The following is a 15,849-nucleotide window of genomic DNA, read 5'->3' as shown; positions in this document are numbered from 1 at the left end:
CCGAAAAGCGGCCAGGACTCCCAGCAGTAAGGTTGTGGATGAGGTGAGATTTTGGTTTGCTGGGGGACATTTTCACAGATTTTAAACCATCAAAAGCATAGATTTTTTTGGGAAAAAAACAGCCTCATTTCATAAATCCAACACTAGTTGTAAGAAGAGTCCCACCATATGTGTGCTAATACATTTATTTCTACCTTAACATCTCGTAATTTGCATTCTCCTCCCCTGAGACAGATTATCTACTTCCTCCTGTAGCTTATGACACCGTATGCTATTACAGCAATGAGAACCACCAGTGCGGCCCCTCCGTAAAGCAGCACTTGGAGCTCTGATTCTGGCTCCGGCTGCACTGGGGGCTCCTCGGCTGGGGTTTCTACAGGGGCCACTACAGCCTGTGGGACAAGGGGTTCAGCCAGCGGGGCTTCTGGCTCTGCCACAGTCTCTGCTTCTGGCTCCTCTGGCTGGGGAGGCACTGTGACGGGCTCCGGCTCCTGTTCTGGTTCAGGAGCTGGTTCTGAGGTGGCTTCAGGCTCTGCTGGTGCTGCTGGGGTTTCATTGGCTAGAGATGTGGGTGCCACCTCAGCAGGCACTGGGTCGGGGGCAGCAGCTGGTTCTGGCTCAGGCTCTGGTTCTACTGCAGGAACAGATAAAGGTGCTGCAGGTTCCGCCTCAGACGGAGGGGGAGCAGCAGCTTCAGGGACCACGGGAGGCAGCTCTGGTTCTAAGGAGATGATGGAGGGCTCTGCCGACAAGCTCGCAGGCGTCTCTAATACAACGGGCTCCTCTAATGAAAGCAGGGAGGCCGGTGCTGTGGAGTCTGGCTCCGCTGACAACGCAACAGGTGGAGTCGGGTCCCTAAATTCTTCCCTAAGCTCGGCCAGCTCGCTCTCTGTGCCCAAAACACTCATCATGCTTTCGTCTATTGCGCCCACTTCACCTCCTTCCTCGAGCAGCTCGGCGTCTTCGCGCTCCACGTGGACAATGTCCGAGTTTGAGGAGTTGTTTTCACTGCGCTCCTCAGCCAGAGCCACGCCCTCGTTGCTGTCCAGGCTCTTGACGTCTTCAGGGTCCATCGCACCGACCTGTGCCCAAGACTCGTGGCCCGCCAGAGACACAGGTAAGCTTTCTGTCTGCCAGGAGCTCTGCCCGCTGCTGTTGTCCCCAGTGCAGAGCAGCGAGGAGGGGGGACTGAGCTGATCAGGATGCTGGTCCCCTGAAAGGATGTAAATGTCGTTGCTGTCTTCGGCGATGGTCACACCTCGCTCCTCCTCTGACTCAAGGCTGAATACTTCACTCTGGGGTAGAAAAGTGCTAAGTATTAATAATTCGTACATATTTTTTAAATCACTTATATCACAGATTTTCTTTTGTTGTTGTCTTTTTTTCCTGTCTTATTTTCAGATAAAAAAAAAAATCGACTAATTTTACAATTTTCGTGCCATTTCTTAAGTTGCTTGTTTTTTTAAAAAATAAATCAAGTCAATTTGCTCATGTTTTAAAGAGTTAAATCAGGACAATACTGCAAAACACTGAGTGAAAATTCAAATAAACTGACACTTTCGAAATGCAGCACAGTACAGCACTGCTGCACACCTTAAGTTAGACTTGTATGCCACCTAGTGGTATGCATGTATTAATCAACAATAGATCAGGAGCCATCTGCAAAGCTCTCTTATGTAAGGTCATATGATCATGTGGGTTTGCGTGACAGACACAGGGGTCAGCTTACTGAAGCAAAATATGTTTAAATAATTCAATCGGTACAGTCTGCTGAACTAAACACATTTGACCTCAAAATATCAAAGGAGGTCGAACTTTTTGCCAAATCTAGTTTTCATGTGAGCTTATCACATAACTATAAGGTACAAAATGTACAGTTGCATGAGAGAGTGACCATTACAGCCTCATCATTACTGTTTGCTGAGTGTGCAGTGATGTGAAGCGGCATTTACAGTGTGTGGCTAAGAAACAGGCCAGTGGGTATTCACAATGAGCACAAAGGATCAAGATGCATACTGACATGCTCACGGTCTTGAGGGCGTGTGTTGAAAATTCAGGGTGAATGAGGGGTTAATAAGATGTTGTTGCAAATGGCAGTTTGCAACACTTGAAATGTATCCTCTCACATTGCTCAGCAGCAAAATCTACCATCACCAACACGACAGCACTGTGAGTCCAGGTTTAAACTCGGCGTAATTTTGGACTTGTGGCACATTAACATCTCTGCTCTTAAAACAACAAAAGGGTTATGTCAGAAAAATGTGCTATAACTTGCTGCACAGAACCTTAAAACTATGACAAAACCTTTTCTTTGCAGCGCTCTCCTACTTACTGCTATACCAACAAGACTTAGAGCCACGCCAGCGGCATTGTCAGACTGCACTTTCACCGAGTGGTGCTTTTCGCGAAAGTCAAATTACAACATTCTAACATGCTTATGTTTTGTGTTTTAGCATGGCAGCACTTAGCATAAAACACAAACTACAGCTGAATTTTGCATGTATTTGGTGAAAAACTATTGGACACATGAAATCATTGATATGATGATGGCACTAGACCATGCGTCTTCAACAGGGGGTCTGTGACCCCTAGGGGGTCCTCAGTGTTATTGCAAGAGTGGGAGCCAAATTATAGTTTGATAGCTTTTAAAAGTTTTTGTTTTGTTCAAACACTAAAATGTCTGAGAATACACATTAACATGGATTTAACACATTATTAGCAAAATTAATTTCACCCATTTATAAAAAAAAATCCCCAAATAAACAAAACGCACTTAATTTACCGTACACACCATTTTTGATAGGATAACTGTTACCCATAAACCCTTGTCAAATAAATCCATGGTGTATGAATATGTCAATCAGTTTAACATTTTTAATTTCATAGCTAGGTGGCTCTACATGTTTATGTAGGCCCAGTTAAAATGCAACTCAGTCTCATATATGCAGTCGGGGGTCCCTGCTCCGTCACGTTTTCAACTGAGGTTTCATTGGCCTGAAAAACAATAAAGACTCCTGCAGTGGACAAAAAAGTGATCAACAAAAAGTACAGTTCATCCTGAGGGGAACATAAATGTGTTACCAAAATTTCCCAGCAATCCATCCAATTTTTGTTACGATAATACACTAAAACCACAAATATGGAATTCCTGGTGGCACTAGAGAAAAAGTCTGTAGGATTGATCCTATAGGGAACATGAAGCCAGGACCAAAGCTTTGGAGAGACTGACCGCCACTGCAGTCACATCTGTCTACGCAGGTGCGTCTTAACAGGTGACAGACAAAGACAAGTAGGCCTGGTGCTATTAATCTGGGGTTACATAACAGACCATGCTTAGCTGGATTGAAGCTAAGTTTTAGATCGGTCTTGAGCGTGCTTCTCCGTTGCATTTCTGTGCGTGTCACAGAGGTGTGACCTGAGCAGACGTGATACGAACAGACAGCGGGCACAGGGGTGGTTGTTTGTGTGCGAGCGGCAGGCAGGAAGGTTCTGACAGCAGACACCAGCTCCAAAGACAACACTGGCCCATTTGAAAACATGATAATATGTTATTATGAGCATCCCTGACTGCCAATTTGCATCTGAGCCACACACTATTTCATTCCCGAAAAGCATACAGTATGTAAACTATTACTGAACCATGTAAATAAGAATTTTAAATGACATGGTCAAGCTGTGAAGGTTATTTTCCATACAAGGACACTGAGGGTTGTGCACGGCAGCTGCGTCCAGGGAGGCAGGAGATTAAATCTAACAGCGTTTGTCGCGTTGTTATCCAACATTCGCTTTCTCCATAAGCTGATTTGAATGTGGGAGCCCAAGAGTGTTTTGCCCTCAGGTCAGTTGGACAGAGCAGGACAGGGATGCTATGTGGTATAAAATTCCCAGCAAAAGGTTGCAGATGGTATCAGAAGGTACAGAATCTCCTGCTTTTAGTTTTAAGTTTCTGCTTTTACAAAGTCTGAACTGATGTCAAATTTTAACTGACAATAAACCTCAAAATGAGATTAAACTCAGTGCCACAGTAAAAATTATATTGCCAATAACAAAAATAGAAACTGGATGTTCCAACTTGTAGCACATAAGCACCAACTATAAACCATTTCTTACATAAGTTTTTCGCAGTTTGGTGGTAGTCGTCATACAAAACAGCCTAAAGTATGTAAACTATGCAGGAAAAATGTGCTCCACGTCCAAAGCTAGATTCATAATGATGAATAATAATTAAACTTAACATAAAAGATTTAAATGAATGACAAAAAACTCTGGCAACAACTTTTAAATCTACGGCAATAATCGAACAAAGCACAAAAAAAAGAGAAACACACCTGAGGAGACAATCCACCCTGACTTTGCTCTAAATCTTTCTTTGTTGCTCCATGATGTTGTCCCGCAGCACTGCTGACTCTGGGAAACACACTAACGTTTTAAATGCTGTTCTGTCGAGAGGCGCGTTTGTCAGTTCTCCGCCCTCGCTTCAAGGCAAACACAAACTTTATAGAGCACATTCCTGCTGTAGAGCCAAGGGTGTTGACAACAGTACCAGTCCTTATTCCACCTTTTCATTCTCCCTGCACTATTACACACTTATCTGACTTTAAACACTGAATCTGAAAATATATCTAAACACACTGAACTTCAGGAGGAAGAAAAGCTGCCACATTCTTGTCACAGTTACAAGTATTTGCTACATTGCCACATGGCTGTCACATACTGTCAACATGCAGCGTCCACTTGCAAATCCAAAACCTGAGATGTTACAAAAGGCTCACTTTCACCACTTTCACTGGCACCAACAATCCGTCAAACCCAAAATGGGAAACAGATTTTTGTAAACCAGTGACTTTGTGTTTTTGGATTGTTTTCATCTATGTAATATTTTCACTGGCTCATACTGTATGCACTTTTGACATTTACGAGGATTATGTCATCACCGTTCCTAACGGACAAGCGCTGCAAGAGGTCATGCAGCCGCCGACGGAGAGACTGCTGGACTGCTCATCAGCATAACTTACTAAATTCTCTTTCTCTGACAAAAGCTTTTGAGCCAATAATGGAAATGTGAAAAATTTCCAGGGTTGGGTGATTGGACAAAGATATTGGCTGTCGGCAACCTGCTGAGTACATCGGCAGTTGGTTTTCTGGGCAATTTTTGTTATTTTATTTTGCAAATTTACTGATCTGCTTTTTAAGAACGAGTGATAACTGCTGCTCAGCGGATATCTGGCACAGCGCTAACAAGTATGTGATGGGTCTGGCTTTTAGGAGTGTAAGAAAAGATTGATACACTTGAGCATGGCAACAATGTTATTTTTTTGTGATACAGTATCTATTATTAATTTTTCACAATATGTATTTCCTTAATTTTTTTATCTTAAGAATCTTGCAAGCACTTTTTTTGCACCAGTTTAGGCAAAAACAAACTTTTTATGCATATGCTGGTATGTTCTTTATACTATGAGTTCTCCTTAAATAAGATTAAAAAACTGCAATATATCACCTGTCTTACAGTATTGCAATATATCACAATATATTGTATTGTAACTCCTGTATTGTGATTTGTATCGTATCACCAGATTCTTGTCAATACACAGCCCTAACTGGCTATGCAAGAATACAGAATCTTGTTTAGCAAGCTCACTCAGGAGCACAAAGAGGCGAGCAACAACTGACAGACAGCACTAAAAAAAACTATATTTTCACATGTAACCCAGTGAATTAAGGTTTTATTTTGACCAAACCAGAGTTGGTGATTGTTAGATGCGGTGAAAAAATGTAAAAATATGGTTTTAGTGAGATGTTATTATTGTTATTATTGATTAGAAAAAAGGTGTACACTGGAATATTTCGTCTCTTGACCGTTTCTTGTATGTTTATCACCCTAAAGAAAGCTAACAGAGCTTGTGGAACAGAGCAAACTTGCACACACATCTGTGGGAGAGCCTTGGGCAAACTCCTTGTTAAAATGACACAACAGTCTGCTGTTATGTGCAGCTCACACAATATGCATCAGTAAATATTGAGTTTTTGTCCCGTCATCATTAACAGTGTTGCAGCAACAGCCAGACTGACAGATAGACGGAAGGAGAGAGGATGGATGGGTGCCCTGTTAAAACCTTGGCAGTCAGCCTGTGTTGCTGCTGTTGTACAAGTTTTTTAGCAAGCTACAAGTGGGCCAGTCAAGCCCCTGGTGATGATGTTTTTAGAGGATTATTTGAGTTATTTTGGGGACTTCCTCTGCCTGCACAGGCACTCCACTCCGGTCCAGTCTCATGCGATGGCACAGTGATGCACATACAGTTTTTCATCCTGGAGCTGGCCAGCTTACATAACAAGGGGGAGCACTGTTACACTGTGCAGGGTGCAGCATGACGTGCCCTGACACGGACCAGGGTGGAACCCTTCCAGCACCTTGTCCTTAAAATATCATCGCTGCAGCATCACTGCTTCTATGCAGCAGCAGCTTTTGCAAATATAAACCTGAGGACCTGTACTAAGTTGCTTTATTGCCCATAAGTTATGCTGCTTTGACTATCAATTTACCATCAAATTTACTGCCGTCAGATGACTTCATTGTGCCTTCTTCTGTGCTAAGAGGTCAGGTGCAATTCTCAGTGCGCCACTTTTAAACCTCAGGAGTCACATTACATCACACTCACAAGGACGGTAATATGAAATGGCTGTTGTGCACAGTCAGTTCTCACCCAGCAGTTTTCACTGACAGACACTGAGGGACAATTGTCTGATTCTTGTGGACGAAAGACTGACAACAGCACGCAAGCAGACAGACTGACAGACAGACTGTGAACAAGGTGCCAGAGGCAACCCAGAGAGGTTAGTTGGTGTACAGGCGCTAAACAACAACCGCCCCTTTTGGGCATTGATTCTACTGTCCAGATTTTAGCTTGCAGTCTATGTCCTTTATTTCACCACATAAGCCATTTTTTTGCTCCCCCCCTGTCCCCCGCAATCATGTCCTCGACCTAACCCCCCCTGGCTGTACACTGTCTGACGGCTGCTGGTTTTGTTCGTGCCAAATCAAGTGTACACCACTAGGGTCCTATTAATCCTTACTGTGTTCTGATGTAACTAACAAAGGCATTATGAGAGGCACCCATACCTAACATCACTTGTGACCAGGACTAATCTGTGCATTTATTTTTTTTTTTTTAAATTGCATTTTATATAAAAATGCGGGAATGAATTATTGAAGAAATTAGATAAATACGATCAAGAAAACAAATTTTTCTTCTCCGTCTTTTTCTAATATAAAAGTACGTGATGTTCCTCATTTGGTGGACTGCCATTTTTTGTTCTGCAAGTTCACAATTCAAAGAACGAAATTATTGTGCTATAATAATTTTTTTTTAAAGAAAAAAACAACCTGGTACGGTATGTTTATACTTAACAATAACAAGAACTGGAAATATTACTAGATAAGAGAGACCTATTCAGCTGCCAAGAGTTAGTTGCTGCTGCACAGTCACTCTTTCCCAGAGTAAATATTCCCGCACGCACTCACATCAACACAAATGAGTTCACTCTGCTTTGGCTTCAACATCACAATCAAAACATCCTACCTCAACGTGAAGTCTTGGAAACCCGGGGTCACTCGAATAGGCAAACCTAGCGATGGAGTGGATGTAGAAAGAGAAGTGTGCATGCAGGCAGCTGTCAAACTAATGGAGATTTCACTTTGCTCTCACCATGCCCACCCTCTTTCTCCCTCATCTCTCACCCCTCCCTCCTTCGTATTTTCTCCCCTCCTATCACCAGTCTCTTCATGCAACCGCTCTCTCTCCTCCTTTCTCTCCATCCCTCCATTGCTGATCCTGCTCCAGCCTATCATCCGTTCATCCCCTGTGACATAACTCAGCACAAGAATGCAGCTTTGTTTGGAGCAAGCGTATTATCAACATGTTACACTGCACAATACCGGGCGGAACGTCATGACAATGAGGCAATGGCGACCGGAGCAGTGGTTAACATGTCAAGTCACGTGACCTTTCCATCAGCGTGACCTCGTTCATAGGAAGCCATCTGTGACGCAGTGTTCCACTTATTACAACGCTGGAAACCCTCGCTAATATTATCACTGGAAGAGAGCATGTCTAAAGCACACTGTAGTTGCAAATTTTGCATGTATGTGATAATATGAAATTATGGAAAGTGTGAGCATCTTATCAATCATACAGCTCAGACAGCAAGACCAGTTATCCTTTCATTTGCGTGAGTAAGCACCACACTAACTCTTTATATCAGGGTGTTCTCACCTGAGAACATATCAGTTGCAACTTGCAAAAAGTACAGTTCAGTGCCGGCAGCAGAGCTCACATTTAGCTTAGTCAAACATTAAAATAATGAATGTTTCCCTATGAGAAATAAATAGCACATCACGTAACAGAAATAATTTAAATTTAGCTTTGAACTACGATTGACATTTTCCAACAGATGGATGTTTAAATAACCATAAAGTAGATTACACAAAGCATTTAACTCCTGACTGATAGAGACAGAGGCTGCTGGTTTTATTTTAAATGTGGGTACTAAACTGCAGAGAAAAATAGAATTGATTCACTTAAATGCTGCATTTTTTAAACAGATTGTGTGCTGAGGATTTATTGCTTTGGATACTTAATACAGTATAATGTACATTATAATCACATGTATGGTAATGTGATTGTTGTAGATCAAAAAAGAACAGCGGCAGGGACTCTGAGCGATGAAACATCTGTACAGGTAGCTCACTGATGCCCTCATCTGGATATTTTTAGTTCTGTACATCTAATCATTTGAGCGTGGTGCAAGCGTGTTTTATCTGTGCACACTAGAGATTTTACTTTTGAATTCCAGGTGATGATGCATAAAATATAAGGGTAAGTATTATCGCGTGCTTAAAAACTCACCCATCCCCCCTGCTGAATGATGTAGCCAGATTCATCCTCCTCTAGGAAGCGCACGCCCAGATGTGACAGAGTTGTCAGTGACTGGCCCTCGCTCTGTAAAGCCTGGAGCAACACCAATGGTACAAGCACCTGGGAGAGACGTAGAAGTTAAAGGAACAGGAAAAGAAAGTAAAGAAGTGGGGACACAAAGGTAAGAAACATCAAGAGGGCAGAGGTAGCAAATACATGAAACAGCAGATTAAATGCTGCACCTTTTGCATGCCCTGACTAAGCAATCTGTCTATTTTTTTTCCATTAAACTCCTGGCTGACTCACCTTGCTCCAGCCTCCCTGTGTGTGTACTGAGAGATCCCGTGTTGTGTCTCTGAATCTCTGGTAGTCTAGAGGCCTGAAACACACAGATATAATCACTAATATTTGACATTTTGCTGTTTAGGATTTAAAAAATGTGCAGAGAATATAAGAGTTATTTCAGAGAGACTACTCTAACTTTTCTGTTCATCTGCCAAGAGCTGCCAAAAAAAACATATTTTGTTGCCAAGACTAGATTTGCCTCTACATGACCTGAGGTTTTGAATCTTAAACGTGTGCAGATATAAAATGAGATTATGTTGTTCGGGGTGTCTTTTACATTTTTTAACCTTGTTTCTGTGTATTGTATGTCCCATTATTTCTGTTCCTACCTGCTCTCATCAAGTCAGATCTATGTTGTTTCAGTAATTTTTCTAACTGATCCCTTGTTTTCCAGTGATGACTTGTAAAGTCACACCTTCCTCCTGGGTCAAGTTCACTCACTTGAAACAGATTTTTGTTATGTCAAAAAGCTAAATATTGCAAATGTGTTTGTCTTGTAACATGTGGATATCAGCCATACTTAAAATAAAGCCTTTAAGTATACTTGCAAATCTGTGTGCCTTGATTTTGTTAAAGCAGCTGTTTTATGCCCTCTGGGGTACGTCCTTGAGCATAAATGGTCTATTGCAGCAATGTCAGTTACACATATTCACAGTTGGATGTTGCCCAGTACAACCACAGTCTTATCTGCTGGCTTCAGAGCAGCTCCACTGAAGCAGCTGCAGATTAAGTATCTTGTTAAGGTGAACCTCTCTTAAATTCAACTCTAAATTCGTTAAATGTACCATATTTTGGTTGCTTTTTTATCATCTGCATGCAGCCTTAACACAGGGGAAATAACTGAGGCTAGTACATATTGCGAGCACAACGCAAACAACAGACAGGTTGCAAACACTGTGTGACAATACCTTTCCCAATGACTCAGACTGTCAAAGCTGTCTGGTTTAGAAAAGTAGAATGTGTGTATAAAATGAAATGTGTGTGTATGTGTGTGTGTGTGTGTGTGTGTGTGTGACAGAATGTGTCTTAAGTCAATAAATTCAAGCAAAAACTGTGTGCAGGTAATTGTGTTCTGTCTTTATCCGTTCAGAGTTAAATGCAAGACTTTCAATCAGTTTCATGAAATAAAGCCATTTTCCTCTCACTGTTAAAGTTCAAGAGTTCACCAAGAAGAAAATCAACTGAACAGCAGTATATCAACATTTACTTTGCCATTCCTTTGAGACTGTAACTCTCACCCTGTGGACAAACAGCACAATTCTGTTTTCAAGTGAAATAGAAGTCTTGAATTAACCATTTGTGAGGAGTCAAGGAGAGCAGCAACCACTTGAGAGCAGTGATGATGAATTTACACCGGTATTTCCATGAGAACTACCATTCGTCATTAAAGTCAAAGCAAACTGACCCTGCAAGGAGCGTGTGTACGGCTGCTGCCAGGTTTGTGTCAAGCTCTCTGGCCACCCGGTCTCCCACTGCAGCGAGGCAGTCTTCAATAGAGGACTCTGGAGTGGGTGGATTAAACACCAGCGACGTGTGCCGGTCAAAGCCTGTTGTGGACGAGGCTGAAAACACACAGACCACAGGAGAGAGTATGTCAGACAGGCACTGAAGTTCACTTTTGGGAATTTTTCACATTGCAAGAAAAGAAAACATAAGATGGTTGAATAACTTTGAATAACTCCAAAGGACTGGGCTATTTATTTAACTACAGTTCTCTGAGTAGTATGAATGAGTGTCTCACACACTTCCTGTGAAAAACAAAGGATGCTGGTTATCAGGAAGAGAAATAAGGGAGGAGGGCAGCCTGGAGCAACACTAGCTCCTGCTACTCGAGGAACTATATTTATGTAAAGAAACCAAGGTTCTCTCTCACTACATACATTTTATGTTTTACTTTGACAAATATTGACTTTGGATTAATTAGACCAACTGCCTGCATGAATAAAGAACGGCAAAGTTTACAAAGAGAGTTTTACAACTTTCAGCCAAAACATTAAAATCACTGACAGGTGAAGTGAATCACATTGATCATTTCATTACAATGCAATGTTCTGCTGGAAAACCTCGTGTCCTTGCATTCATGTGGGTTCCACCTAACACACTCCACCCAAACACCATCGCAGACTATGCACACTCCCTCTGGAAACAGCACTCCCCGGTTGACAGTGGCCCCCCTGGTAGGACAATCCACTCACAGGCAGCGATTTCTTCATCCAGTTGTCTCAACTCTTCTTCGTGTTCTTTTATAATTGTGCTCCTCTGTCTCCCATCTCCTGAAAGAGATAAACAAACATGACATAAGAACCAACGGTTTCTCATTTTCTCCTTCTATGTCTCTCTCACACACACACACACACAAAATATCACAGCACTTAACAAATATTTCCAAAAAAACTATTTATGAAAGGCCACTCACAATGTAATTTCTTTTTATGCGTCTTAACAGAACTGAATTGAGTTGAACTGAACTGAATTGGCTGTAACTCTGTTTGTAGTGTGCGACAGCTGTCTTAATCTGTTCTTACAGTTTTTATATGTATAAATCACAAAATTTCCTTGTTTTCAGGATTAGTGTCGCTAACAGCAACACCCTTTACTTTCAACTCCTTCATTTACTCCTCAGCATGATGTTGTTGAGCTCAAAACCAGAAAGGTTGTGAATAATTCACATAAGCTGTGCATTTGTGCCTTGTATGCACGCAATGTGAGAGCACCATTCTCAAGATTCAGTCTGCACTGCTGGGGGCAAAATGACGCGCCCAAAACTGACAAATATGCTGCTGATGTGTGACAATAAGCTTTTACATTTCCATAAACAACGTGAGGAGACAGCATTTATTTGATTAGGAGGGGTGACATGCTAAAGTTTAAGACATCGGTTATTTCCACTGTCATGGAATGTGGACTCCTTTAGCACAGCTAAACGGGGGACTAGCAGCCAATAAAAAAGAACAAAGGTAAGGTTCGTGATGGAAATCAAATACCGTGTTTTTTTAAAAACAGGAAGGAAAGGGACATTCAGTCAACCCCCTTTTCTATTTGTCCGTGTCCCTGCAGCTCATACACGAACACCCTGAGGACTGCTGTTGGTTTTTCCTGGGCTTGGTGCTGTTTCAGCATTCAGCCAGACAGCTAACCGGCCAACTATTTTGCTTTGGTTCATTGGCGTGTGAGTTATCCTACGGTGATTACACATGACAGGCTGTCAGAAATTGGACCGGGTCAAGCGGAAAGCAGGGATCAGCCACTCATCTGCCCTTCTCCGCCCATTTCAAGCATGCACACAACAAAAAAGGGACAGGAAACAAAAAGAACCCCCCCCCCCCCCCCCTCGTTCTTTTACCATCTCACTTCTGTTTTTCTTGCTCAAAATATGTACGCTTTTTTTTAAAATAACTTTTTAGACCCAATGACAGAGGGGATGACATGCATGTCCTAAAATGGTACAACTGTCTTGCCTTCCACGTGGGATGTTTCCCCATGTAATCGATCAGATTTATTTCAGACCTCACACACCATGGCTTCATTCCACAAAGAAGCTTTGGCATGCTTCTTACTTGTTTCTCTAACAGTGCATAGATTTATAAAAGAATCACAAATTTGACATAAAAAAATAACTGTTTGAAAAACACTCTGCTGTGTGTTTTTTTGTATGCCAGGCAGGCACATAGGAAATAAGATGAAAAACAGGCATGCTACAAGCCTGAGGTCATGGCGCAACATTCCTATAAAAGCCTCTGTAAAGACAAACCAGTCTACAGCTACTCGGGACAACACATTGAAAGAATTATACAGGGAACCTCGCATGACATCTGTTTGTTTACAAGCAGTGGATACTTCATAACTATCATGTTTTAATTGGCCATCACAGGGTGTGTTTCTATGTCGATGCTAGAGAAGGCTAAATTAAGCTGGTTAACAGGTGGCAAACTGCAGACACATCCTGAATATTTTTCTTTTACTGCGATGTGTGCATGTGCAAACAACTCTGTTTGTGTGTTGTGTGAGTGCACACGTGTGAGGTTTGCCCTAAAATACACTGCACAACATGAGGAGACTGTAGAGAGCACTTAAACAATGTGTCCTTGACAGCAGTTGCACTTGGGGGAATGTGGACATGCACTTCAATTTCAGACTGAAGCGAAACCTAAATCAGATTACACCACAACACATTAAGAGCAAAAAGAACAGTGAGGCACTAATATAAAGTCTTTCTTCTCACCTTGAGCTGTGGTTACTGCCTGTGATCTGTTAGCAGGCAGCATTCCCAGATAGTTGAGCACGATGTACTTGGTTTCATAATGAAAACCCTCAGGCACAGTGGCAGTGATGGAGGCAGAAGAGGTGGGGCCTGAGGTAGCCATTGAACAGACGTGTGTCAGACTCTCAGGCACATACGTTCTTACAGTCAAAGCTGGACGTCTCACCTGAGGAAAATCCCACACACAGAAGTAAAATGTATTTTTCAATCTGACAATTGTTATTGCTGCAGTACACTCAGTTCTGGCAAAAACACCCAGTGACAAAACATGAGGGACTCCACATCAAACATTCTGTTGTCATCTGTTGTTAAACTGTAAAACAGCTGTTAGGTAGATGACATATTGTAAATGTCCAACTCGTTGTCATCAACAGTAATGTCCTTTGGGGATTGTGCCAGGTGGACATGTCCACTTGCCCATCTGGCAAAAGGGTGATGGGGCTAAAACTGATCACTAAATGTAATTATTGATGCATCTGGGACTGCATGGCTCCTAAATGTACAAACAGAAGCAGATAGTCCCAAAAAATGCCTGTCTCTTAAATAGTTACGCTCTGTACCAACATCACGATACAATTCAGCTTAGGCAGCACACGTGGTGGACAGACCTTCGTGATAAGTTCTTCAATAAGAGCTTTTACTAAACAAATGTTCAATGAAAATGTAAATATTGCTGTGCAGTACGGTTTAGTTTCCTCTTGGTTTTCTGGACATTAAAAACAAAAGTTTATAAACTCACTGACAAACAAATGTCTGAGCTTATCAGATCAAATCGTCCTGCAGATATGAATGGACACCATGTGGACCAAAAGTGAGAGCATTATTAAGTTTGACAAATTAAACTTCCGGCCTGAACTGTCAAAATAAAACGCTTTACTGGCATATGGAGTCCATAAAACGAGCATTAACAAAGTTCCAGTGTTAAAGTAAATATATGTTTTAACTGGCTTACTAATTAGGTCTAATATTAATATATAATAGACGCGATTATCATTCATTTTTTCCAAAGTAACAGCAGGCTCCAAATAACATCACATAACGTGTCACGCTCACACTCAATAGGTAACCACACATATAGCTCTTTAACTGATTAACCACCTTACAATATAGACAATTGTCTGCTACACTGTAGAAGTCCGTCTTTTAGTCGTTTCTGGCTGAACACCTCAGCACACATGCAAGCTACAGCTAGCATAACGTTACACGTTTAAGGTGCTATTTCGCAGACGCAAAACTTCATTTTAACTTATACTGAGCCAAACTGGGGTCGACGTCTTACCGTCCTTGTCCAAAGGCAATCCGGTGCTGACAAACGACAGGTTGAAGGGATATATGCGACACAGTCCCCTGCAGCAGTAGCTGAGGAGGGCAGACCACCACTGGCAGGCAGCACTAGCACAGTGTGTTCTTTACAAGCTAAACAAGCTCGCGAGAATACAGCAGCAACCTTCCTGTCGTGACTTTCAAAATAAGACTCTCATTAGTTAGCAGATTGTGTTTAACAACTTTTTCTGAAGTTATATAACGGCACTTCTCCGAAATGAAAATGTCAAGCTTAACGTTACTTGATACTTAAAATCGCCAATCCAGAAAGTGAAGTCTGGCACTATTTTGTTTCTAAAACTTTTTTTTTATTGGTTACAAGGTCTTTAACAAAAAAATGCATACAAATACATAAACAGCTGGGAAAATAAATAAATAAATAAATAAAACTGAAAAGACAAAACTAAAAAGCAAACAAACAGTAAAAATAATTACACTCAGGTGATATAATGCCAGGTTTTGTGTTAGCCTACATGCACCATATTATAGTCATTTAATAGCTAACTGAAATGTGTCAATAGCCTTTTTGTTTGTAAACCCGGCAAACAGGGTGCTATATTGTTGAAATTCATTAACAAAGAAAGTTGCTTTTATCTTTGCATCTCATGTCTGCACCTTTGCTACTTTAATGGTGATTTTTAAAAAAAAAAAAAAAAAAAAAAGATTGTGAATCATTTAGTAATTAATTTTGTCTTTTATATCTTTACTCTTCAGGTAAATCTCTATCCTTTAATATGTTTTATAATCTTTACTGTACATCACTTTGAATTGCCCTGTTGTTTTAAATGTGCTGTACAAATAAAGATGCCATGCCTTTTTGCTCCACCCCTCCCATCTCATAAATAACAAACAGTCCCTAATGTTGCATTAAAAAGAGGAACAGTGCGCTTGGTAAAGGCGACGCCCTCGCACGCCCCACAGCTGAAAAAATGTCGCAGTATCCCGCTGACAGTTAAATGAATAATAGGCTATTTGAAAATATGTGTCTTCATGCTATTAAAATGG

The 15,849-nt window shown here is 41.5% G+C and overlaps 1 protein-coding gene across 2 annotated transcripts; it reads right to left on the bottom strand.

Moving 5' to 3' along the window:
• Positions 1–169: 169 nt before the first annotated feature.
• Positions 170–14,908, bottom strand: bcl2l13 (BCL2 like 13). Of its 2 annotated transcripts, none has more exons than XM_042496130.1 (7): positions 14,801–14,908; positions 13,483–13,687; positions 11,456–11,533; positions 10,666–10,822; positions 9,222–9,294; positions 8,907–9,035; positions 170–1,295 (listed from the first exon to the last, which is right to left on the bottom strand). In XM_042496130.1, the coding sequence occupies exons 2-7, from the start codon at positions 13,622–13,624 to the stop codon at positions 240–242; spliced, it is 1,635 nt and encodes a 544-aa protein (XP_042352064.1). In that variant the 5' UTR covers positions 13,625–13,687; positions 14,801–14,908; the 3' UTR covers positions 170–239. The 2 variants fall into 2 exon arrangements, with proteins under 2 accessions (XP_042352064.1, XP_042352065.1); XM_042496131.1 differs by lacking the exon at positions 14,801–14,908 and adding an exon at positions 14,261–14,303.
• Positions 14,909–15,849: the final 941 nt, after the last annotated feature.

The sequence above is a fragment of the Plectropomus leopardus genome, chromosome 11, assembly GCF_008729295.1.
Source record: "Plectropomus leopardus isolate mb chromosome 11, YSFRI_Pleo_2.0, whole genome shotgun sequence".
Classification (NCBI taxonomy): Eukaryota; Metazoa; Chordata; class Actinopteri; order Perciformes; family Serranidae; genus Plectropomus; species Plectropomus leopardus.
Note: the sequence above shows the minus strand (reverse complement) of the source record. Positions and strands in the feature narration are given on the sequence as shown.